The sequence below is a fragment of the Somniosus microcephalus genome, chromosome 2 (assembly GCF_052327205.1).
Source record: "Somniosus microcephalus isolate GS21.2 chromosome 2, FLI_Smic_1.0, whole genome shotgun sequence".
NCBI classification, from domain to species: Eukaryota; Metazoa; Chordata; class Chondrichthyes; order Squaliformes; family Somniosidae; genus Somniosus; species Somniosus microcephalus.
In genome coordinates, this window is record NC_140988.1 from 28,023,687 (window position 1) to 28,050,054 (window position 26,368).

The window sequence follows — 26,368 nt, forward strand, 5'->3', positions numbered from 1 at the left end:
CTCTCTCTCTTCCCCCCCAGTCGCTCTCTCTCTTCCCCCCCCAGTCGCTCTCTCTCTTCCCCCCCCAGTCGCTCTCTCTCTTCCCCCCCAGTCCGCTCTCTCTTCCCCCCCAGTCGCTCTCTCTCTTCCCCCCCAGTCGCTCTCTCTCTTCCCCCCCAGTCGCTCTCTCTCTTCCCCCCCAGTCGCTCTCTCTCTTCCCCCCAGTCGCTCTCTCTTCCCCCCAGTCGCTCTCTCTCTTCCCCCCGTCGCTCTCTCTCTTCCCCCCCAGTCGCTCTCTCTCTTCCCCCTCCAGTCGCTCTCTCTCTTCCCCCCAGTCGCTCTCTCTCTTCCCCCCCAGTCGCTCTCTCTCTTCCCCCCCAGTCGCTCTCTCTCTTCCCCCCCAGTCGCTCTCCTCTCTTCCCTCCCCCAGTCGCTCTCTCTCTTCCCCCCCAGTCGCTCTCTCTCTTCCCCCCCCGTCGCTCTCTCTCTTCCCCCCAGTCGCTCTCTCTCTTCCCCCCAGTCGCTCTCTCTCTTCCCCCCAGTCGCTCTCTCTCTTCCCCCAGTCGCTCTCTCTCTCTTCCCCAATCGCTCTCTCTCTTCCCCCCAGTCGCTCTCTCTTCACCCCCCCAGTCCGCTCTCTCTTCACCCCCCCAGTCGCTCTCTCTCTTCCCCCCCCCCAGTCGCTCTCTTTCTCCCCCCCCCAGTCGCTCTCTCTCTCTCTTCCAACAACAACATGCCCTCGAAAAAGCCTCGGCACCGCCGGGCACTCCAGCTAGTATAGATATATATCTATATATAAACATAGATATATATACACACACACACACACACACACAATATATATATGACTCACTGAGCGAGCATATTAGGTACATTCCTGCGTACTATTAAAAGGTCTTGTACCTCCCTCTGCTGGAAGATATCATAACTGCAATGCGTTTCAGTTCATAGAATCATAGGGCTAGATTTTCGGGGAGCCAGCAGGCGGGGTTTCAGGCGTGTGGGGGGTAAATCCCGAATTCAGGGGTCCCGACACCATCCCGTCCAAAACCCTGCCCCACGTAAGTTTCAGGGGCGGCGGGTACCCGCCCCGCACTGGGACCCGCTGAAACCAGGCGGGAAGGGATTAGTGCCAATTAACTGCCTGTTAACAGGTAGTTAACAGGCAGTTTTTAGCCTAATCCCTATTTTGAGGGGTTTGGTGTGGGTTTCCCGACGGCTCCAAACCACGCCAGGTAGAGCAGGCGGGCCGTCGGGTTGAGGGAGTTGGAGGGGTCGCGATGTCGGCACTCAGGTGAGTGATGGGTGCATGAGTGTAAAGGTAAGTGTGTTTGGTGTGTCTAAAGTGTGTAAAGAACTTTTACTTACCTGTACTTACCTTTACAGCCTTTCTTCCTCTAGGCGTCGGGAGCTGCATCACTCACCCGGAACTGAAAGCTGAACGGCTGCGATCTGTGAAAAGTGACAGCCTGCAGCTTTGAGTGTCGGTGAGAGTTCTAACTGAGTCTGCGTAGAATGACTCAGCTTAGAAATCAGACTGTCAGTGTTTGACAGCTTCAAACAGCTGTGAAATGCTGATATTTCATCTGTCAGGAAATCTTGACAGATGAAATTTCAGTCTGTGACATCACCTATTGCTGGGTGGCCCTTAATTGGCCTGCTGAGCCCACTGGGCAGGCTCAGCAAGGTCAATCAAGGGAAAATCGCGCGGATTGGCTGGACGTCGAAGTAGGCGGGTCAAAAACCCAAAAAGGGAAGTCCCACCTTCTTCCCGACAGGTTCCACAAAATCGACCCCATAGAAATTTACAGCACAGAAGGAGGCCATTCGGCCCATCTTGTCCGTGCCGGCCGACAAAGAGCTATCCACTCTAATCCCACTTTCCAGCACTTGGTCCGTATCCTTGTAGGTTACGGCACTTCAAGTGCATATCCAAGTACTTTTCAAATGCGATGAGGGTTTCTACCTCTACCACCCTTTCAGGCATCTTAGCTGACATTTCCCGATGAAGTGTGAGTGGAAGCAAAGCACGTCCCCAGAAGGAAAAAGGAAAAGTTGGAAGGGGAAGGACGACTGTCAACCCAAGTTGCTGTCATGCGGAACATTTTGTGGGCCGCTATAAAGTCACATAAATGCAACTGCGATGTAAGTGCATTCTCAATAAGGTGTAAACTGTTGCTAATTATTAGGCTTGCTCTCTACAGCCTCTTGATTTACAGAACACCATTTTTATTTATCTAGGCTGTCTAACTGGATTTGAATACAGAAAGACAATGTGGAGCAGGGAACGACAGCTTGTACATTACTAAACAAAGACATCCAAAAATCAGAAAGAACAGCAAATGCAACTATATTATTAATCAAAGCAGAATTATAATACTTAGATTAAAATCTACCAGTAATGAGCATTTAATGTCAGACATTATAATTCACACGTAACCACAGCGACCGTCAAATACCAAACAAACCACTAACATTATGTGGTGTCAGGTAATCATAAACTGTTGCGAACAATGTTAAATGTTGTGACAGTTTATCACGTGTGGACTGATGATACGGTGCACTGGGTTGATGAGTCACCTTAATGCCCCTCGAGGTGGGAGGGTATGTATTTTGCACTCTTTTAATTTCCCTCACAGTGATCTTGGGATATTTTACTATATGTTAAAGGTGCTATCTAAATGTAAGCTGTTGTTGTTGTTGTTGATCTGAGCTGACATTTCCCGATGAAGTGTGAGTGGAGGCAAAACACTTCCCCAGAAGGAAAAGGGAAAAGTTGGGAGGGGGTTGGACGACTGTCAGCCCAAGTTGCTGTCACACAGAACATTGTGTGGGCCGCTGTAAGAACATAATTCATAGGAGCAGGAGTAGGTCATTTGGCCCCTCGAGCCCGCTCCGCCATTCAATAAGATCATGGCTGATCTGATCTTGGCCTCAACTCCACTTCCCTGCCCACCCCCCATAACCCTTGACTCCCTTATCATTCAAAAATCTGTCTATCTCCACCTTAAATATATTCAATGACCCAGCCTCCACAGCTCTCTGGGGAAGAGAATTCCAAAGATTCACGACCCTCTGAGAGAAGAAATTCCTCCTCATTTCCATTTTAAACGGGTGCCCCCTTATTCTGAAATTATGCCCCCTATTTCTAGGGGCACACTATAAAGTGTTACTGGCAAAGGCCTGGAGCAGGAAAGCTGCCTTGTGTTCTCAGTAAGAAAATGGTGCATGATGAGGGGAACCAAACGAAGCAAGGCATGCTTTAATTAAATGGGATAAAAAAGTCAAAACAATTTTTTTTTATTTTTTATTTTTTTATATTTTTTATAACTGTTTTACCAACAATTGCTTTAAAATTACCAAAGGTGGGCTGTTCACCAATATTTAAAGGGTTTTTAAGGGGCACCAAATCCACACTGGTGATCCACTGGTTTAGTCATCTGTAAAGGTGTAAGAAAGTGAGCAAAGCTTTCTTGAAAATGTGCCTTTTTAAATATTTATCAATGTAATAATACACAACTATACTTAACAACTGTTAAAGCCTGTAGCTGGTGCTTCACAAACACATGCTGACAGGGGAATGTTCACAGAAGCTGCAATAGCAAAGGGATCACAATATGTAGAGAATTCTACTTTCAATTCTGCACGAAAAATAGCAAAGATATGTTTTACTTTCCATTCATAATACTCTGCATTAAGAACTGTTTCATGCATTTCGCTAATCTGAATTTTATTGAGTGTTCTTCTTGTTGGCATAGAGTTATTACACAGCCAAAGTAGTCCATGTACTAACAGCGACAGAGTATGATCAGCACTCAAAGAGTTAACCCAATCCTGGTCTCCTGGATTTTCATCGGTGTATGAGGAGTATAATTAATATCCACTCATGACAAACGTATATTGAAATAAAACAGTCCACAGAGGCTAATAGACTGATTCACGGCAGAGGGCACTATTGCTACAGTAACTGGCTGATACACGGGGCAAACAGCAGGGAGGATTTACAGGGAGCTGTGTCACTATGAGTGAGTATTGACTGCAGTGGAAGATCAATGGCATTTTTAAATTAAGCCATATTTTCTTGACAAATGCATTTTTATAAAATAGTGCTTGCCTCTTTTTCATAGTGCAATCTAGCGATCTGCATTAATATGACTTTATCTAAAAAAATAATGACAGTATTTTGTTCCAAAGCTCCAATCCCCTGAGCAGGTGAGCCATCGAGACCACAAGGGTCTCGGGCTTCATCGCCCTGGGTTTAACCCTTGGCTTATGCTGAGTCAGCTGATCTCAGCAGGAGATTAGTGGGAGGTAAAGGTGCTATCGTTGACCTTGATGCCTCTGGGTTGGGATAGGGAAAATCAGCTGGGAGAAGAAGGGTCATCGACCTGAAACGTTAACTCTGTTTCTCTCTCCACAGATGCTGCCTGACCTGCTGAGTATTTCCAGCATTTTCTGTTTTTAGTTCACACATGATAATTGCCACTTGAATGAGGTCCTGCAGGGTGACTGGCACCAGTAGGACTATAAAAGGTGAGAAAATTCAAAGAGAAAAAAAGGCGAGAAAATAATTCATTTTAAAAACGGCTTCTCTTTATACAATTTTGTTTCTCAAACAATGGTCCAACAGTGACGGTTACACTTTCAATCAGGTTAGCAGTTTGAGTTCTATCACTCCCTCCAACTTGAGCTGCCTCAGACGGGAGACTTTCTGTCAGCAGCAGAGCACAGCGAAGAGATGTGGCAACTAGCAGGTTGGGAGAGGGGCCTAATCTTGAGACAACCTGCTTGAATCAACGCTCCTTTCAGCTGAATATAGAGTGACATTGATAGTGACAAGGGGCAGGATTTTCATTGGGCCGTGGAGGCAGGATTGGAGGCGTGCGGGGGGGTTAAAATCTCGAAATCAGGGGACACGAACCCATCCCGCCCCCAACCCGCCTCCATGCCAGTTTCAAAGGAGGCGGATACCCGACCTGTGCTGGGAGCCGCCTCACTGAGGCGGGAAGGAGATTAGTGCCAATTAACTGCCTGTTAACAGGTAGTTAACAGGCAGTTTTTAGCCTAATCCCTATTTTTATTGCTGAAGTGTGGGATTCCCGACGGCTCCAAACCACACCAAGTTAGCGAGGCGGACCGTCGGGCTGAAGGACTTGGAGGGTTCAAGATGTCCGGTGTTCAGGTGAGTGATGGGTGCATGAGTGAAGATGTAAGTGTGTTTGGTGTGTGTAAAGTGTTTAAAGAAGTTTTACTTACATTTACTTACCTTTACAGCCTTCCTTCCTTCAGGTCTTGGGAGTCCCTCATCTCACCGGCACAGAAAGCAGAATGGCCGCGAGCAGTCAAAAATTGCAACATTCAGCTTTCTGTTCTGGAGAGATCTCTAAATCAGCCTGAGAGGAAGGAATTAACTTGGAGTACAGATTGTCAGTGTTTGACAGCTTCAAACAGCTGTGAAACGCTGATATTTCATCTGTCAAAAGCTTTTGACAGATGAAATGTCAATCTGTGACGTCACCTGTTGCCGGGTGACCCTTAATTGGCCTGCTGAGCCTGCTGGGCGGGCTCAACAAGGTCAATCAAGTGAAAATCGCGTGGGTTGGCCACAACTCGATGGAGGCGGGACTACAACCCCGAAAGTTGTAGTCCCGCCTCCTACACACCTCCTCAATCAAAATCCAGCCCAAGGAGTCTATGGCTCAGACTACCCCACAGTCCCACTCAGAGACTAGATATGGTCATGAAAAGGTTTGGCACCTCTGTAAATTAACTTGCGAGAATATATTTTAAAATGAAGGCCAAGAATTTCCTCTGAGCTGGAGGTGCCTTGGAAGCGCTGTTTATGCAAACAGGGTTTCCGCCCACTTCCACGGAGGTTACGGCGGTGGAAGGAAGCAGCTGAGGAAATTCCCGACTGAGATTTGGATCATTTTGCATTACCTCTTCCATCAGTTTTAAAGTCTTTTTCAGTGGCCCTTGCTCCCTTGTAGTTTTCCTCAGCCTCGCCATCTCAGTTAAAGCCTGCGTTAGCTCCTCTTGGGCCTTCTCAGACCTGGATTCTGCAAAGCCCAACTCTCTGTACCACTTCTGAGCCTGGAGTCAAGGACACATGGAATATGAGTCATAATTACTTCATTATACCATTTATATTATGTTACAAGACATTTCCATTTTTATATTCTATACTTCACTATTGTAAATCTGTGTACCTGGGCTAAGAACATAAAAACATAAGAAGTAAGAGCAGGAGTAGGCCTTAAGGCCCCTTGAGCCTGCTGATTCAATAAGATCATGGCTGATCATTGACCTCAACTCCACTTTCCCGCCCAATCTCCATATCCCTTGATTCCCCTAGAGTCCAAAAATCTATCGATCTCAGCCTTGAATATACTCAACGACTCAGCATTCACAGTCCTCTGGGCAGAGAATTCCAAAGATTCACAACCCTCTGAGTGAAGAAATTCCTCCTCATCTCAGTCTTAAATGGCCGACCCCTTATCCTGAGACTATGCCCCCTAGTTCTAGACACTCCAGCCAGGGGAAACAACCTCTCAACATTTAAGGAGCCAAAAAACAAACAACTACAAGATCATTATCCAGTAACACCATCTGGAAAGTTCCTATATCGGAGGATCAGGTGAGGAAGGCGTCGGGATTGATAATGATCCACTATGGTTGAATAGCCTGCCAGCATTCAACTGTACAGAACCACCACCACCCCCACCCTCCCGCCCTCACCAATGGTTCAGCTGGTAAATACAGTGCCTCTTGCATTATTGAGCCACAGAAACCAAGAGATCCTTAGTCTATACTAACTTAACTGGTACAATTGTTAGACTGGGGAAGGGGGAGAATCATCTAAGGTACCCACTCATGGTTGATATTCAATAATTCCCATTGGAAAGTGCACACGTGTGGACGTTGGTTGTAGATGAGATTGGGCTCAGTTGTGATGCACCCCCTGACAATCGTTGACCTTGTCAAAACTTACTGCATAGGCTCACATAAAAACAAAAACTTGCATTTATATAGCGCCTTTAACATAGTAAAACATCCCAAGGCGCTGCACAGGAGCGTAATCAGACAAAGATCAACACTGAGCCAAAGAAGGATTAGGTGACCAAGAACTTGTTCAATAAAGTAGGTTTTAAGGAGCATCTTCAAAGAGGAGAGAGGTGGAGAGGCTTAGAGAGGGAATTCCAGAGCTTAGGGCCTAGACAGCTGAAGGCACAGCCGCCAATGGTTAGGCAAAGGAACCAGGCAATGCACAAGGCCAGAGCTGGAGGAAGACAGAGTTCTTGGAGGATTGTAGGGCTGGAGAAGATTATAGAGATAGGGAGGAATGATGCCATGAAGGGATTTGAACACTAGGATGAGAATTTTAAAAATCGAGGCGTTGCTGGATCGGGAACCAATGTAGGTCAACGAGCACAGGGGTGATGAGTGAATGGGACTTGGTGCAAGTTAGAATACGGGCAGAAGAGTTTTGGATGAGCTGAAGTTTATGGAAGGTGGTAGATGGGAGGCCGGCCAGCAAAGCATTGGAACAGTGGAATATGAAGAAGTCACTTGGGTGAGGTATTGGATGGTAGCTGGCAGTTATGGAAACACAATCTAGCTTGATCTATAAAACAGTGCATTTGGGAATGGGGAAGGAATTTATCTTAAGATAAAGTCACCAGTGCCCACACGTGTGAGTCAGCCTATTCAGAACCCTATAGTTATAAAACCACAACTATTTCACCATTTAAAAAAGACATGGGCCTAGAAATTCGGTGGCGCCCCAGCTCGCCTGGGCACCGGAAGTTCCGCCCCGGAAGGGGCCGATTGCGCTAGCACGATATTCAGTTTCAGCGCCCCAAACGGAAGCGGGGCGCTGCTCAAGGCGTCCCGCGTCCCTCTTGGGGCGTTGAAACTGAATATCGCAGCGCAACGTGCCGCAGCGCCACACGCTGCGGCACGGCGCGCTGCGGTACTGCAGGCCTTCCTCCCCTTCTTAAAGGGGAGAGGCCTGCACCAGCGCGATCAGAGATTGCGAGTGCCGGCAAAAGAGCCCGGCACCGAGGAGAGATGCCGGGCTCTTGGGACACAGCCGGCACTGCCCGGGGGGGGGGGGGCTCAGGAGGCCAGAGACGGCGGCGCGAGGAGGTGCTGGCAGGCGGCCAGCAAAAAAAATGGCCGCCCCGCAACTCCACTTTAATTAGCGCCACTACCGCTGCAGGTCGGCCCCCCTGAACCGGTCGCAGATTGTGACCAGCGTTACAGCGAGGGGCGCGACCCAATATCGCGATCGGGGCGGTAGCGGGGCGCTGTGCACACCGATGACGTCATCGGTGGCGGCGCAGCGCTACAGGCCAACGCCGCCATTAGCGCCCCGCTAAATTTTGCGGGGGGCGTGGCCAGTGGCGCAAAAGCCACTAAGTGCCCTCTTTGGGCGCTAACTGGTGGCGCAGCCCACCGAATTTCTAGGCCATGATTTCCAGCCTCTTAGCAGAGAAAAAAACCCAATGAAGAATGGACACGATGGAAAATAAGATCAAAATCAAGACGATAGCCAAAAAGCTCCTGATGGAACTGATTCGCTAGCCTGATTTATTGATACAGATGGAAAGGATAACTTGTTACTGAATGTTAAGGTAACAGCAAAAAAAATACTTAAAAGGAGCCCAGCTGGGAGGTGGATAGACAATTATATTAAAAAAAGTGAAGCTAGAAACAAATGGCAGTAAGTAAACCTCTGCAGTGGACAGTCAGGAGGTGATAAAGTAAACTCCGCACAGTCCAATTGCAGTCTTCTTATCAATAGACTGAGCAGACTGATAAAATGGCACAGATGTACCTCAGCTTTTGCTTTGTCCAGTTGTTCCTGTTTAGACTTCAGCTCCATTTCTGTTTTCTGGAGTAGTTTCTCAAGTGAATTGTTCCTTTCCATCAAAGTCAACTGCAGCATCTGATATTTAAGAGAATGGTTTTACAAAGAGTAACAGATCAAGAAAGTGATAGAAAACTAACAACTAGATTTGAGAGTTTTACTGAATTAAATTTTACCTCGGCTGTGGCAGGGCACTCCTTCACCTGCAAATCCTCCTCTTCATGTAAGTCTCCAGTTGCAGACTTCTCCTCAGCATCAGGCAGTTTTCTTTGTAGAATATCATAATCCAGCTTTAGCTTTTTCAGGGATTGCTCCTTTTCCTTCAAGTGAACATGGGTTGATTAATTAATGACAAGACAGATTTTTAACCAAGCATCCAATCAGCTCTTTATGTTTTATACATTCCTATAAAACTATCAAAAATTTTAAAGAATTGATATTTGAAAAACAGACTGATATAGTAATAGTACTGCAACTGCAACAGCGATAATAATAAATGAATTGATGTTTGAAAAGAAATTATTAGGCTTCCGTAATTATCCAATTTCCCCGCTCCCGCCCCCTCACATTTCCCCTACCTTAACAGTACTTTGCAACAATTTAATTTTGTCAGAGTAATTAATGGTCTCTAAAGCCACATCATTCACCAGTGCAATTTCTTCGAAGCATGTTTCCACAATTGTTCCAGTTTCTTCAACAAGACATTTTTGGTCTCCTGCATTCTCTTTGGACCCCAAGGTCTGGTAATCAGTAGATCCCCCGGTGTGTTTCACTGCAGATGGCTCCGTCAATACATCATTAAATTCAACGTTCTGTTCCGTCAGATTCTTGCTTTGTTTCACTTCACACACTTTTTCAGCCTTGAAAATCATCTTCCTGTCATCTTTTTTGAAAGTAACTTCTCGTAATAAATGATCATTTTGTTGCTTTAGAATTTCCTTTAACTTATCCTGCTCGTTAGTCACTTCAACAGTTCCCTGGGCTTTCAGCTCTTTGATTAGATTTTCTTTCAAATTCGTCAGTTTGGTGTTTTCATTTTCTAAATGATTTATTTCGTCTTGTGCTGCACTGCTCTCAGTAAGATACTTCTCCACTTCACTTTCCAGTTCTCCGACCTTTTCTAAAAGATTTTCGTTCTCTCTTGTTAACTCCTGCACAGTTTGGTGAATGATATGTGTCTTCTCATTCTCCAGCTTGTTAATTTTGCTAAGCAGATGTTCATTTTCTTTCATCAACATTTCTATTTCTTCTTTCAGTCCCGTCACCATGTTAGTAAGAGTTTTATCCTTGGATTCCAACTCCGATATTCTATTCTTCAGTTCCTCATTTTGTGTGCTCAATGTTTCAACAGTTTGATGACACTCCATTAACTTCTGTGCATTTTCTTTCTGCAGACAATTAATTTTGTCTTCCAGCTTATTCTTCTCTTCTTTCAGCTGAGACATTCTCTGCAAACATTCCTTATTCTTCTCTTCAAACATTGCCTCCACACCTCTTTGGTCGGATTCCAGTTTTGCAATCCCATTTAGCAGCTCCTTATTTCTCTTCTCCAAAACCTCGTTTTCTTTCCTCAAGTTGTTTTTCATCGATTCTTCTTCCTGTACCTTTTCTTTTGTCATTGCTTCAAGTTTGTGAGACAAATGCTTCATTTCACTTTCTGCAACACACAATTCCTCCTCTAATTTACATTTCTCTTCAGCTGCCTTCAGTAACTGGTTGTTCCTGCACTGCAAATGTTGATCTACTTCTGCCTTCTCTGTCTGAAGTTCTTGTATTTCAGCCTCAAGGTCTGCAATGGTTTCATTCAATGTCTTTGTGTCTGTGCTAGCAGGTTCCCTTTTCACGCTAAAATGTGTCTTTGGTAGTGTAGAAATATCTGTGTCGCTGCCAGTGCAATCTACATTCTTGTGTACACACAGGCACCTTGACTTTGCACTGGTGACTTTCTGACTCATAAGCTCCAATTGGTCAGGCTGTGACTCATTAGCAACGGTGTCCACAGGAACGACAGCATCACCAGCTAATTCCTTGGCAATAGTTAGGACATCTCCACGTTTCTTGATCTCTTGCTTTTCAACCATGGATGATGATAGGTCATAACTCGCCAATTGTCCTACTTCAGGGTCCAACAACATGGCCAGCTCTTTCTGTGTCTCAGGGCTCCGAAGGACTGCTCTGACCTGAGGTTAAAATTATGACAAATTTAATTTACAGCAGGATCTAGATGTAACAGAAACTGTAATTACACAAACAGTGGACAGCACAATAAAGAGATCCAAATGAATATTCACAAAGTTTATACAAGTCAGCTGATTTTAAATACCTTTAGGCTTGTGCTAGCAGATTCTCTTTTTATGTTAAGCAGTGTCTTTTGGCATATAAGCATTATATTAGTGAGAGCCAATTTTCAGTTACAGTGCACATCAGGAGGGCAGTGGACAGAATGGGGGTAATTTTAACGGTGGGTGATAGTGTAAAACAGGTGACATAGGATCAACCATCCCATTATATACCTCTCCCATTTTCATTTCCACTGACTTCAATGGGAACGATAATCGGGGGAGGTGTAGAGCAGGTGGCCAACCCAATATCATCCGTTTTATATTATCGTCAAAGTTACCCACGATGATTGCACTGCTTGCCCGGTGTGCAAGAGGCCCAGACCATTTTCATAGTTGCCCTCATTTAAGTTGGCTTGACGAACTGCCGATGCTCAAGCAGCGCTGACTGGCAGCTGGACGATTGGGTGGGGGTGTGGGGAGGGGGGGTAGTAGGGCAGTGGTAAATCTGGCAGTTCCTCTGCAAAGCCGAGCCAGAAGTTAATGGGCGAGTGGAAGAAGGGAGCGCTACACATTTCTCTTTTCAAAATTTGTTGACATATTATTCAGGAAAGTTTTTTTTAAATTCATTCATGGGATGTGGGCGTCGCTGGCAAGGCCGACATTTATTGCCCATCCCTAATAGCCCTAGCGAAGGTGAGCCACCTTCTTGAACCACAGAGGGCAGTTAAGAGTCAACCACATTGCTGTGGGTCTGGAGTCACATATAGGCCAGACCGGGTAAGACATTAGTGAACCAGATGGGTTTTTACGACAATTCGGTAGTTTCATGGTCATCATTACTGATGCTAGCCTTTTATTCCAGATTTATATAACTGAATTTAAATTCCCCAGCTGCCGTGGTGGGATTTCAACTTATGTCTCTGGATCATTAGTCCAGGCCTCGGGATTACTAGTCCAGTAACATAACCACTATGCTACTGTACCCTTAATCTAATCAAGACTGGATAGCTGAGCTAACTGGTGCACAGATTAAAAACAAAGGAGGAAAAATTCAGTATCGCCCCATTTGGGGCGCCATTATCGGCCGTGCGCAAAGTTTAGCGCCTGGCATTAATTATCGCCTCTGATGGCAAACTTGGCTTTTATCACCCCTGGAGGTGATTGGAGTGCTAAATCAGGCACTTCGCACCTGTCTTAAGGCGCAAAGGCCGAGCAGCGAGGCGCTACCTCAGAGCGCTGGCGAAGCAAGGGCAAATCAAAATGAACCTGCAAAATGCTGCTCAGTACTCAAAACTCCTTCACACAGCATTGAATCTCTCCAGAAGTCTCTCTCTCTCTCGCTCTCTCTCAGAATGCGCGGTGCAAAAATGTCACCAACAAAAAAAGACAGGAAGCGGTCACCTTTAAATAGCGCTCCCCCAGTCCCTTTCTGACTGCAAAACACTCCCCTCAACCTGTCATTGTTAACGGCAGGCGGTAAGGCAGAGGGTGCCACTCAATATCCGGTCCCGGGCGCTACCGGGGCGTTGCGCATTCGACTGACGTCATGATCTGCCGGCGCAGGAGATCGTGGCGGTAGTGTTTAGCGCCACCGCAAAATGTCCAGTTAATTTCGCGAGCGACGCTAGTTGCTTTGCGCCCCATTAGCGCCCTCTTAAGGCGCTAACAGGAGGCGCAACCAACTGAATTTTCCCCCCAAAGAGTGCAGCTTCAGAGCAGGATTGGAGAAACCAAATTAGAATCTCAGAGTTGTATGAATTCTAGAGGAGAATCATCAGCTGCTTCAAAAGGCGAGCTTGTGTATCAGGATTCCAGAACAAAGGTCAGATTATTGGCATATAAATACAATAATTGTATCAATCCAAAAAAATTCAATCACCCAAAAATTTCCAAGCTGTTTAAGATATTTCATGTGACGGCACCAAATATTTTATTGGACAAATATCATAACAAATATATTAACTAGTGTAAAAAATAATTTGTAGAAAACATATCTTCAAATTCACTTGGTTTTAATTCAGGCGTGTTTATATTTTGGGAGTGCACGGATAAATCGCAGCACAATTTCTCAGCCATAGTTCTTGCTTTTCAATTATGAACCGAATAGCAATTCTTAAAACAATCTCCCCAGGCAGGACAGTAAACACCATTTCACGATCAATTGCCTTTCATTTTCTTGTACAATCAAAGCATAAAATGGCAGTTGTCAATCTGATAAATGGACAGACAGAAAGCTAAATGCCAGAATGAAGAATCATAATAACTAATTACCTTGGAAAATTACCAAATATATTAAATTGTATAGATGTTGTGTATTTCAATTGATAAAGGAAGCCTGTGTCATCATTCTTCCCATCAATATTTTTTACATGTATATGCAGTTTGATGTTCTTCATTTTACATTGCTGGGGGAAAATAAGAATTTTTGTTTAAGTTTATCTTATACGCTTAAAATGTTTTAGTAAATGTTGCGGTCATTAAGATGAAACATGATAATGCTGGACTTTAAAACAATTTTCCACTTTTCTTCAGCTAGTTCAGCGTCGCCCACCCCGGGGTCAGGTTTAGATAGTATAGTTAGTTATGGAGCAAAGCTCTTTCCAGCTGTGTGCATCAGCCTCAACCTCAAAAGAACACGCAACCCCCAGGGCACCAGTGTGAATTGTTCCACTTTCCATTTCAGAAACTGTAACTTAATTTGAAGTGAAAACCAGAGGCATCATGATGTGTAATACAGTACAGCTTTAAAATATATATCAATCAAAAACGATACAATAAATAATTCAGCTACACTTAGGTGCAATTCCTCAGGAGGCGCTCCTCACCTTCTCCACGTCCCCAGTCCGAAGAACCTGCATTAGATCTGCCAATATACAAGAATTTGCTTCCAGCAGTGGTATAAGACGCCCTTCCTTTACAGCCTCGGACAGTTTCGGGTAACCGCAGACACATTCAGAAGCCAGCTCTGTTGAAAAGCACGCAGAAGACACACCAAGATTTATCAGAATTTGTCAGCTTGAGCATATCGTTTTGTGTTTCATTATTTTTCCCAAAATTGGTCAGAGATGGTCACATTTTGGGATTTTTTTGATCAGTTGTATGATGAGGAACTCTGGGTAATTTATATTAAAATATTGTTACTAAGTTAAATTTAGCTCGCGAGGAATTAAATCCACAGATCACGTGGATTCTAAGAATGCAAATTTGATCCAGTGGGGTCATTTATCTCGCGTACCATATCAGCTTCAGACAATGAGGGTTAGTTAAGATATTCCAGTAAACGGTCACAGATATTTGTTTTTAAATTTGTTTATGGGATGTGGGCATCGCTGGCAAGGCCAGCATTTATTGCCCTTGAGAAGGTGATGGTGAGCCGCCGCCTTGAACCGCTGCAGTCGGTGTGGTGAAGGTGCTCCCACAGTGCTGTTAGGTGTCAAGGGCAGTCACTCTCACCTCACCTCTGGAATTCAGCTCCTTTGTCCATGTTTGGACCAAGGCTGTAATGAGGTCGGGAGCCGAGTGGTCTTGGCGGAACCCTAACTGGGCATCACAGATATTATGCTGGAATGTGAGACCAGCAGGAGTTGCAGGAGGCAGCTGTCAAGAACCCACATCTAACAAGGCAGAGTAGCAGGTTTAATTGGCAACATAGCGAGGTTCAGAGGCCAAGGGCATGATTTTAATTGGGCCGTGGAGGCGGGATTGGAGGCGTGTGAGGGGTTCAAATCTCGAAATCGGGGGGCACGAACCCATCCCGCCTCCATGCTAGTTTCAAAGGAGGCAGATACCCGACCTGTGCTGGGGCCCGCCTCCCCGAGGCGGGAAGGGGATTAGTGCCAATTAACTGCCTGTTAACAGGTAATTAGCAGGCAGTTTTTAACCTAATCCCTATTTTTATTGCTGAAGTGTGGGATTCCCGACAGCTCCAAACCACGCCAAGTTAGCGAGGCGGACCGTCGGGCTGAAGGGCTTGGAAGGTTCGAGATGTCCAGTGTTCAGGTTAGTGATGGGTGCATGAGTGAAGAGGTAAGTGTGTTTGGTGTGTGTAAATTGTTTAAAGAAGTTTTACTTACATTTACTTACCTTTAGAGCCTTCCTTCCTTCAGGTCTCGGGAGTCCCTCATCTCACCGGCACAGAAAGCAGAATGGCCACGAGCGAGCGGGCTCAACAAGGTCAATCAAGTGAAAATCGTGTGGGTTGGCCACAACTCGATGGAGGTGGGACTACAACCCCGAAAGTTGTAGTCCCACCTCCTACACGCCTCCTCAATCAAAATCCAGCCCCAAGTCTTTGCTTTCCTGTCTAGTTACGACTCAGCTCGATTTGCAAAAATCTGGAGTGGATGTCAAATACAGAGGAAGAGAACTCCCTTCCTAAGTTTGGCACTAATAGTCTTAAAGATTCGCTATAGTCAATAAAGTGCATAGCCCACTAACAGGCACGGTATGGTATGTTTTGTGATTTTTTTAATGCTATAAGGAATGTTATGAAGTACAGTGAAATTCACTGTAAGCTATTCAATCATATATTACATGTAAAGGAAAACAGCTTGTTGGTTTACAAATAGACTTGTCTCACTAGAATGTTCATCTTCTGGAAGATAGAAGCACATGTGAGGGCACGAGCGGAACTATAGTATCCAGGTCACACACAATGAGGGGTTTCATTGTTATGAACTCTGGGTCACGCTATTGTATGACTATATATTTGGCAGTGAAGGGAAACTTGACCATAGGGGATGCAAGGTCCATTCACAAAAGAGACTGGTGACCCAAGAGAACATCTAGTGCAGACCCAAAACTTGCAACACAGATATACTGGGGAAAATGTTGGACCCACTGGAAGATTTGTTGCTGCACAGACTGTGGTGGTGCTTCCACCTTCCTGGAAATGGCCATACAAGAGAGCTAGCATTGGCTTTATTTGAAGTGAGCCTTTTTCCCTAATTGCAGAGGAACAATAGGCCTGTTACTATATTAATATCAAGTCCAGAATATGTTCTCCCTTTTGTTGTGCACCAAACATCCAATTCTTTTACCATTCAATTTAGTGTCAGCCCATACTTGACCAGAGCAAGTGTGCGCTTTGTACATTACATTGGTGTATTTAACCCTTAGATTGTTAGCAGCTCTAGAGAAATTCCAGACTCCCTGAATTGACGGCTTTGTCAAGTGTTCAGCTATATATTGACCCCTCGAGTCATTCAGTTATTTTTACCCTATTTTGTCTTCCATTATCTTTCCATTTAAATTCAGTTTTCCAGTTATTTTACCCTGATTTGAATTACAAATGCAACATGTGGCTTTCCAAATACCTTCCTGCCCTATATCATGATTGCTAAGGAGTCCTAGTGCGATGTTTTTGCCTTTTACACACTTACAGAGAATGAATACAAATGGTGCGCAGACAACTTTCAACTGTGCAAGATCTTTTTTTCACTGATTTCCACTGAAATTTTGACTCCCTTTTATGAAAGAACATGGAAAGGTAACATAGTTGATAAGATAGGCAAAATATAATTTATATAGGTGCATGTCACCCAGTGTGAATGACTATGCAAAACAATACTGACAGCAGGTAGTTACAGGTGGGTCAAACACAAACAAGGGGAAGTGTAGGTCTGAGGCAGCTCTTTGAAACCTCAAATCGTAGAGGATAGCATGCGAGAAGGTGGGCTGTTTCTTGATAAATATACTTCTATTTTTACAATGTGCATTTTTGAATGTATGGTGATTACATTAGTGTAATGTTCATATGAATTTCCAATAGAAAAACTGAACGTTAAAAAAGAATTGCATTCATAATAAAGAAACTTTAAAAAGGGTTTATGTGGTATGGTTTGTAATCCTGAAAGATGAAACAAATGCTTCAGGTGCCTGAACAAAACTGACAGCTCTCACAATGGAATTTTGGCAAGGTCTGAAATGAGTTTACTGTTCTACAACGGCGAAAGGGCTAACCATTATTTTACTATTCTTATCAAATAGTTGAGTCATTGACAATATGACAGGCATTGATTAAAGGGGTAATGTGGTTGACTGCAGGATGTAGTATTGTATACAATACCCTACTTGCAATGATCATGGCCTCTTGAACACACTGTCCAATGGAAGGAGTCTGAGTGTTCTTGTTGCGAGTTGAATCCAGCATAGCTGTCCACTTCTCCTGCAATAACTCTTCTCGAAACAAAATGTCTCCATTCTGAATGGAACCAAAATATTTGAGTTTAACGTATGTTCTCAGAGCAGAAGACGTCAAAAAGATGGCATCTATGTTTGGCCGAAAAAATTATCTTAAAAATGAACATTTATCTATGTACTAAAAATCTGGCTTATATCCTTGTCACACATTGAAGGTATTTTTCACCTTCACCGTTGGACAGTAAAGTGACAGAGTAGATCGCCCGCCGATTATAGAACCTGCCCGGTTTTTATTTCCATTAGAAATGAAGATCAGGTGGGCGATCCACTCTCAGTTTACTGCCCAAGTGGTGAAGGTGAAAATTGGCCTCATTAAATCGGAGGGTGGCACATTAAACCTGTTTGCACAAAAAGATAATCAAGGGTCACACGTTTCTGATCGACTCAAATAACCACCAATTGTTAACTGATTCATTCAAATATAGATCTGGAAAGCTACCAATCAGGAATGAGGACCCCACAAAAAGCAACGCCAGTTCATTGGCTCGATCTTTTTCTAAAGATACCAATCTGGTAGCTGCAGCTGCCATGCAACGAGCCAATCACATCACTCAGTTTATTTTTTTCTAACCCAGTGACGATGAAGGAACGGCGATATATGTCCAAGTCAAGATGGTGTGTGACTTGGAGGGGATTTCTGATCATGTCCATCATAATCTTCAATAACACAATAATGTTGCTTTAGTTTATGGCAAAATATTCCTAAATACAGATTCTTGCTAATCTAAAAAAAAGGAATTTTCCATCCTTCCTTCACCAGTTTTGCAGCCAAACTGGATCAGGCAGGGGCTGGGAAATGAGTCAGGGATGCGATTCATGGTAGCCCATTCCATTTTTACATTGTTTTTATTTTTTTGCCAGAAGTGACAAGAAACATACAGTACACCCACCCATATATGGATGTATTGTACAGTAATGATATTCAAATGATGGAAATAAGCCACACATTGTATTGTCTGTCATTTGCACCACAGCAAAGCTGGAGGCCAGGGAGGCCCCTTCATCCCTGGTGCTCAGCATTACCAGGGTGGTAGTGGGAGGGTGTGGTATTTCCATTTTAACACTCGTCAGGGATTTAGAGTACACAAAGAAAATGACTGACGTCAAATTGGGCTTCATCATTCTTTTACCTGGAGCTGAGATCGCAAGTGGGTCAAAGAGTTCTTCAGGTCTCTGTATCTGTTAGGTGAGCTCTCCTCCTCCTCCTCCTATGAAACAAAACAAACAGAATATCAAATTAACTCTGATAATTTCAATGCTAAATTGTACTCCCAACAATTGTTTCAGCAGAACTTGTAAGGATTATAAAATGGTTTGGGTGCTTATTTTAGTTCTGACCCATTTTAAGCTTCTCATTTAGATACATCTGCTAAAGACATTCCCAACACATTAATCACACTGATAAATACTGATAGCTCAACAAATCTCATTTAATATCATTCTGTTGTTCAGTATACCACATAACACTGGACAGTAAGTTTTATATATATATATAACAGTATATATATAGATAGATATATAAATAAATATATAAGATAGATAGATGCTGGATAGATGATAGATAACCATTATAATAACAACTAACGTGCCATTTGTTTCTTCTCAGATAATAGCTCCATTTATAATTTTACATTGGGTTATAGGTAAGCAAGACAGTAGAAAACTGGGACCCACGGGATACAGTGTAAAACCTCGATGGGCCTTGCCCCCTGAATACAACACTGAAAGATGCATCTGACACCCGATATCATTGTATTGAGAATGAAACTACAAATAAGACACAATTCATGTTTTTTTTTAATCTGCAGGTTCTGAACTGCATTTAACTAAATTCCCGCTAAGCAATTGTCGGAATGTGAGCTTACCATATGGTGAAACATTGCACTGCAGAGGCTGCTCAGGTGCTTATACTTTGAAGATATCTAAAGAAGCAAAATAATAATTTCAGCAATTGGCACTAATACTGGCAGGGCTGCGTTTTCCCTCCAAACTCATTGGGAAAATATGCTTCACGGCCACAAAGTAACCACTTTAGAATGTATTTGCAATGGTCGTGATTTCTCACGCCTTTGTGCATGAGCATTGGGTATGGAATTTTTTGCCCCTTTTAAATAAACTAATCAGAACAGCCACCAGGCACCTTGTGAGTTTCCCCTCCAATTTCATGTGACAATGGTGTGAACTGGTCACACCAGATGTAAAGCGAATCTAAAATAATAAGTACAAAAAGCAAAATACTGTGGATGCTGGAAATCTGAAACAAAAACAGTAAATGCTGGAAAGGCCACTGACCTGAAATGTCAACTCGGTTTCTCTCTCCACAGATGCTGCCTGACCTGCTGAGTATTTCCAGCATTTTCTGTTTTTATTTAAAAATAATAAGTAACTGTGCTTCAGCACTGGACTCCAGAGGAAAAATTGCGAGGAATTTATTTTATTCATGTAATACAGCGAGGGAAGGGAAGTGGATAGGGAGGGAGGCTGAAGCCAGAGTACGTGCTGAATATATTCAGTTCTTTTGGTAAATGATTGAACGATGTAATTGGATTTTGCTATCTCTAAATAAAAAGAACAAAATTCCATATTTGTTTTATTTTGACATTGGAAAAAAGTAAATTACAGTTCCTCTCTCTTTTTCTATTACAGGAAACTTTGGTTTATCCGGAGGTTAAAAGTCCGGAAAGCTCTATCTACCGGCAAAATTCAGGAGCCGTTTCCTATAAGTTTTTTTACTTCTCGTTGCTTTTTTTTCCCCAGTCAGGCTCTGCAAGGTCTGTAGCTAAGCAACAGCTTCAGCTAGAGACACTTTTAAGCTGCAGCCGACTGTTTTGAAGCTGTTGCTAAGCAACAGGGTTTGTTGATTCACACGGAGCTGAAAATCTCCGTATGTTTCAACATGTCCGGCAGTTTTGATCTAACGGCAACAGCTCGGTCCCGTCGGTGCCGGATATCACAAAGTTTCCTGTATCAAGTTACTCTAATTATTTTTTGAGATACAAGCAGACAGCCTTATAAGTAACCTTCTGAATTCTGCAAAAATCCCAGCAGTTAGTACACATGTACGAGCTCATGTGTAGGTGCAACCCTCTATAACCATGTCACATATCGTTAAATGCAAGGGTGTCTGCCTGGCTCAGTGGCACTTTTACATCTGAAGCAGAACTTTGTGGATTTAAACCCCATTTCAGTACAGCACTGAGTGAGTGCTGCACTGTCAGAGGTGCTGTTCTACTGGTGAGACATTGATGAGGGACTGTCTGCTCCGATGCTTCAAGTGGATGTTAAAAGATCGCAGGGCGCAACCACCGCCACTTTGTCAGGTACAGCCTGAGCAAACAGCTTGGGACAGGGGGTGGAATTAGAGACCACCGTATGGAATTTCTGCTGGTTAGGAGGCAAATCCAGGCCCAGAAACTTCAAGAACTACATTTGGAAAAGTTTTGTCCCTCGCCTCTGAGTCAGAAGGTTGTGGGTTCAAGTCTCATTCCAGGAACTTGAGCACAAATGTCTAAGCTGACACTCCAGTGCAATGCTGAGGGAGTGCTGTGCTGTCAGAGGTGCCGTCTTTCGGATGAAACGTCAAGCCGAGGCCCCGTCTGCTCTTTCAGGTGGACATAAAAGATCCCATGGCACTATTTCGAAGAAGAGCGGGGGAGTTATCCCTGGTGTCCTAGCCAATATTTATCCCTCAATTAACATCACTTAAAAAAAACCAGATCATCTGGTCATTATCACATTGCTGTTTGTGGGAGCTTGCTGTGCGCAAATCGGCTGCCACGGTTCCTACGTTACAACAGTGACTTCAAAAAGAACTTCATTGGCTGTAAAGCGCTTTGGGACGTCTGGTGGTCATGAAAGGTGCTATATAAGTGCAAGTCTTCCTTTCTTTCTTTCAGGTGTCTTAAGCAACACAACATCTAACTAAATGTATGATCTGCTGTGAAAGTCTATCTTATCCTATTGTGAATTATTCCATGCCTACCTGTTGTAGCATGCGACTACCAGGATGGCAGAAGACAAACTAGATGGATCCTGGTCTTTCTTCATCTAGCAATTCTTATTTTCCTACCTTCTTATTATTGGGCCAGAAATTCCAGGCCAGAAACGTGAGTACGGTCGGGTTACTCACGCATCTGGCCGTTGGAAATGCCGGCGTTCAGCAGGAACAGCGCATGCGGGGAACGCCGGCATTTCCAGACCCGAGGTCTATTCACAGCGCATGCGACTGCACAGGCAGCGCTTGCGCAGTGAACTTTGTAGATTTCACTGATGGATTCAGTGAGGGTAAGTCCCTAGAACTTGCACTTAAAAAAAGCAAGTGTAAAGTTGTTCATTGGCTGGGGAAGGAGATATATTTTATGGAGGAGCTTATGAAATGCAATATTTAGGTTTGGGAAAGGGAGGGAAGTTATTTTAAGAAATTTTAACTAAGTTTTAAACTTTAATTTTTTTTTTTTAAACGGGTTTTCAGAACGGTAGGTAGAAGGAGCAATTGTGGCTGTGTGAATGGAATGTGAGAATGAGTTATGTATGTATGTCCACATATATTCCTTTACGTATATGTATGTATGTTTTATATTCCTTTACTAATGTGTATGAATGTATATTTTTAATTATGATTTTCCAATAAGTTACTTTCTCTGAAAGTCATAATTAAATAATACATTCATACACATAAGTAAAGGAATATATACATAACACGCAAAGGAATATATACAGACATACATACTTTCAGAAGCTCCACGATAAGAAATATCTTCCTCCGCAGCCTCTGGAGCAACTGTACCCATGCTTTTTTCATGTGTAAGTTGTAATGACTAGACCTCACTGAAAGCATTAATGAAAGCGGCGAATTATACTGCGCACGCGCTGCCTGTGCAGTCGCACGCGTTCTGCCTCTGAACCCCTTCGTTCAGAGGACAGGAAATGCCGGTTTTCCCCACATGCACTGTGCATGCTGAAAACCGGCATTTCATCCGGCCAGATGCGTAAGTACCCCGACCGTACTAGCGCATTTGGAAGGGAATTACTGGGCCAACATTTTACATGTCAATAAAATAAAAAATTTAACAATTGCACAACTTGCCCCCTCGCATCTGCGACTGAGGGCCCAAGGAGGTGCATTGCGCAAGAGGTCATCATCGTACGTATCCTCACACTGTTCCCTTTGGGGAACTGTATGAAGTGGTGGAAGGATTTATGGCCGTGATTAACGCTCATTCCGTGACCGTAACCATCTTTGAACCAGCCATTAGGGTGGTTAGTCCTATGGCGGGCGGGTTTTACGGGCTCCCACAACCCATCTGAGGGGGGGGGGGCCACCAACACCCACGGACGCAAGCATCCCGCTGGATGTCCACCCAGAATTTAAAGTTGGAGCTCCGACTCCACTTGCCGGGACTGTCTGGAGTGGGGTTCAAAACCCTACTCCTTCTGGCCCAGCGGCGGGGATGCTTACTGCTACGCAAAAGGCCCACTCCGCACAAAAGGTGACACCCATACGTTTCCTGCGCCTTTTCCCTCCCCGTGACTGGAGCCCTATGCTGCCATTTCACGTTGCTAATTGGATTGGGCCTTTGTCATAGCGGTAGGATCCCCGCCGCTGGGCCAGATCAGGGTAGGGTTTCGAACCCCGCTCCAGACAGTCCCGGCAAGTGGAGTCGGAGCTCCGGCTCTAAATTCTGGGTTGACATCCAGTGGGATATTTGCGTCCGTGGGTGTGGGTGCCCCCCCCTCCTTGTATAGCTTGTGGGAGCCCGTAAAACCCTCCCGCCATAGGACTAACCGCCCTAATGGCTGGTTCAAAGATGGTTACGGTCACGGAATGAGCGTTAATCATGGCCATAAATCCTTCCACCACTTCATACAGTTCCCCAAAGGGAACAGTGTGAAGACACGTATGACGACGACATTGCTAAATAAATAAATGGAATTAAAAAAATTCTTTTAGGGCTTTTAAAAGTCTTTAAATTGCTTTAATTCTCTTTAAAACTACTTCAAGATTACTCAAAATAATGTAAACATTTAAAAAAATTTATGAAAGTTACCAAAATCTTCAAAAAACTTCCAAAAACCTATTTAAACTGCTGCTTTGCATGTAAAAATGGTTAGCAGCTTGACAGAAACATTGGGGGCGTGTCCAGTGAAACTGAGACCTCAAGGGGCGTGTCTCACTTGCACTGCACGCTCCTGACTTCGCGCTGGCTGCACTCCTGGGCGGCGTGACGTCATACGCTGCCCGGGATTCTTCTTCTGGAAACACCAATTCCAGGCGTCCCTGGAGCTGATCGGCAGTAGCGCGGGGTAAGTGTAAATACAGGGCTTGCACGCGCTGCAAGCCCCGTTCTGGAATTTCTGGGCCAATAATAGCTGTCTCAATTATTATGCTCAGCTTTTGCAGGATACGACAAACCCTCTCCTTACAACACAACAACAAATTGTATTTGTATAGTGCCTTTAATGTAGTAAAACGTCCCAAGGTGCTTCACAGGAGTATTATAAGCGAAGAAAATGTTGACACTGAGCCACATAAGGAGAAAATTAGGGCAAGTGAACAAAAGCTTGGTCAAAGAGGTAGGTTGTAAGGAGCATCTTAAAGGAGGAGAGGCGGAGAGGTTTAGGGAGGGAATTCCAGAGCTTAGGGCCTAGACAACAGAAGACACGGCCACCAATGGTTGAGTGATTATAATCAGAGATGCTCAAGAGGACAGAATTAGAAGAGTGCAGATATCTTGGGGGGTTGTGGGGCCTTAAGTTAGTCCTGGCACTTTAGGGCAATTGGCTCCACCGTCAGTGCTCATCACTCAAGTGACCTCATGGATCCATAAGATCATAAGAAGTAGGAGCAGGAGTAGGCCATACGGCCCCTCGGGCCTGCTCCGCCATTCAATAGGATCATGGCTGATCCGAACCTAGACTCACGTCCACTTCCCTGCCCTCTCCCCGTAACCCCTAATTCCCTTATCTGCTAGGAAACTGTCTATCTCCGTTTTAAATCTATTTAATGTTGCAGCTTCCACAGCTCTCTGGGGTAGCAAATTCCATAGATTTACTACCCTCTGAGTAAAGAAGTTTCTCCTCATCTCAGTTTTGAAAGGGCAGCCCCTTATTCTAAGATTATGCCCCCTAGTTCTAGTCTCACCCATCAGTGGAAACATCCTCACCGCATCCACCCGATCAATCCCCCTCACAATCTTATATGTTTTGATAAGATCGCCTCTCATTCTTCTGAACTCCAATGAGTAGAGGCCCAACCTACTCAACCTTTCCTCATACGTCAACCCCCTCATCTCCGGAATCAACCGAGTGAACCTTCTCTGAACCGCCTCGAGAGCAAGTATATCTTTTCTTAAATATAGAAACCAAAACTGCACGCAGTATTCCAGGTGTGGCCTCACCAATACCCTGTATAACTGCAGCAAGACTTCCCTGTTTTTATACTCCATCCCCCTTGCAATAAAAGCCAAGATTCCATTGGCCTTCCTGATCACCTGCTGCACCTGCATACTAACCTTCTGTGTTTCATGCACCAGGACCCCCAGATCCCTTTGTACTGTAGCAGTTTCTCTCCATTTAGATAATAACTTGCTCTTTGATTTTTTTCTGCCAAAGTGCATAACCTCACACTTTCCAATATCATATTCCATCTGCCAAATCTCTGCCCACTCACTTAGCCTGTCTATGTCCTTTTGCAGGTTTTTTATGTCCTCCTCACTCACTGCTTTCCCTCCCATCTTTGTATCGTCAGCAAACTTGGATATGTTGCACTCGGTCCCTTCCTCCATCTAGTTCAACATTTTGTCATGAAGGCAATGTTCCTTTAATTACAGAAATAATATTTGAAATTTCAGCTTCATTTTTTCCCCCTCAGGTGTCAGTTTTTTTACATCAAAAATTCTTACATTTGTTTCAGAACCAACAATTCCACCACCCCCCCCCCACCCCACCCCCCGGTCATTAGCTTGCCTTCTTAATCTGTTCTCGCCTTTCCAGCCTTTGCCCTTCACTTTCTCCTTTTGGTATGTGTACATTATTGATATTAACAGATGAATAATTCATGCCTCAATCCTGATTCGCATGTACAAAATTCTACTGGAGCACCCAGCATGAGCATGCATATGCGCACAGGAAAGGAACATTCAGCTCTGCATTTTCCACAACATGAACACAACCTCCACACAGATTTGTACTTTCAGATGGGGAGGAAAATTTTGGACACTAATTCATCAAAACGTTGGAAGACAAGTCAATTATAATAGCAAAATACTGCGGATGCTGGAAATCCAAAATAACAAAGAGAAAACGCTGGAAAAACTCAGCAGGCCAGGGCAGCATCCGTGGAGAGAGAAACAGAGTTAACGTTTCAGGTCGAATTCTGACGAAGGGTCTTCGACCTGAAACGTTAACTCCGTTTCTCTCTCCACGGATGCTGCCCTGGCCTGCTGAGTTTTTCCAGCGTTTTCTGTTGTTAAGTCAATTATAATGCTATGTTTTGATATTTTTCAAAGTTGCTGTGCGTCAATTTCAAAGTTGCCAAAATGTACAAAATGGACATAGCACAACCAAAATGAGACAATTAAACCCTAGGGTGTCTGGATCCTCCGTCTACCCTGAAGATCACTGTCCTGGCCAATATGTAACTCTCAACCAACAACATCACTAAAACAGGTTATCCAGCCATTAGCACACTGCTGTTTGCAGGTCCTTGCTGCACGCATATTGGCTGCTGTGTTTCTAACCTGTGTGGTGACCATTTAATATGTAAACAGTGTTTTGTTGGAAAACCCCTGACAGGAGTGACATTTGAAGGAACAAGGGGGTAGAAATTCATCTGAGCCCGTTTTTTTTTAAGTTACTGAAAATAAAATCGAGTGTGGTGTAAAACAGGCTGCCGATTCGCTAAGTGCCTGTTTCACACTACTGACAAAGATAAATTTCACCCTATATCTATTTGCTTGTAGGTCATAGTGCCCAGTTTACATTCAGCTTACTGAAAAATTTATGACTAATGATATTTGAAGAAGTGGACGATTCA

The 26,368-nt window shown here is 44.2% G+C and overlaps 1 protein-coding gene across 3 annotated transcripts in view; it reads right to left on the reverse strand.

Annotated features, from left to right (window-relative positions):
• LOC147122627 (uncharacterized) overlaps window positions 1–26,368 on the reverse strand; it is a 191,627-nt gene that overhangs the window by 128,383 nt on the left and 36,876 nt on the right. For 2 of the 3 annotated variants that reach the window (XR_015081008.1, XM_086007975.1), the window contains exons 6-13: window positions 19,200–19,256; window positions 18,465–18,542; window positions 17,206–17,335; window positions 13,959–14,098; window positions 9,499–11,031; window positions 9,028–9,171; window positions 8,819–8,929; window positions 5,920–6,072 (exon numbers count right to left, since the gene is read on the reverse strand). Coding sequence is in view for 2 of the 3 variants with exons in the window: in XM_086007975.1 (XP_085864101.1) it covers window positions 5,920–6,072; window positions 8,819–8,929; window positions 9,028–9,171; window positions 9,499–11,031; window positions 13,959–14,098; window positions 17,206–17,335; window positions 18,465–18,542; window positions 19,200–19,256 (2,346 nt within the window). In the remaining variant the exon portion in view is untranslated. The remainder of the gene's footprint in view (window positions 1–5,919; window positions 6,073–8,818; window positions 8,930–9,027; window positions 9,172–9,498; window positions 11,032–13,958; window positions 14,099–17,205; window positions 17,336–18,464; window positions 18,543–19,199; window positions 19,257–26,368) is intronic. The other variant, XM_086007983.1, reaches the window with a different exon arrangement.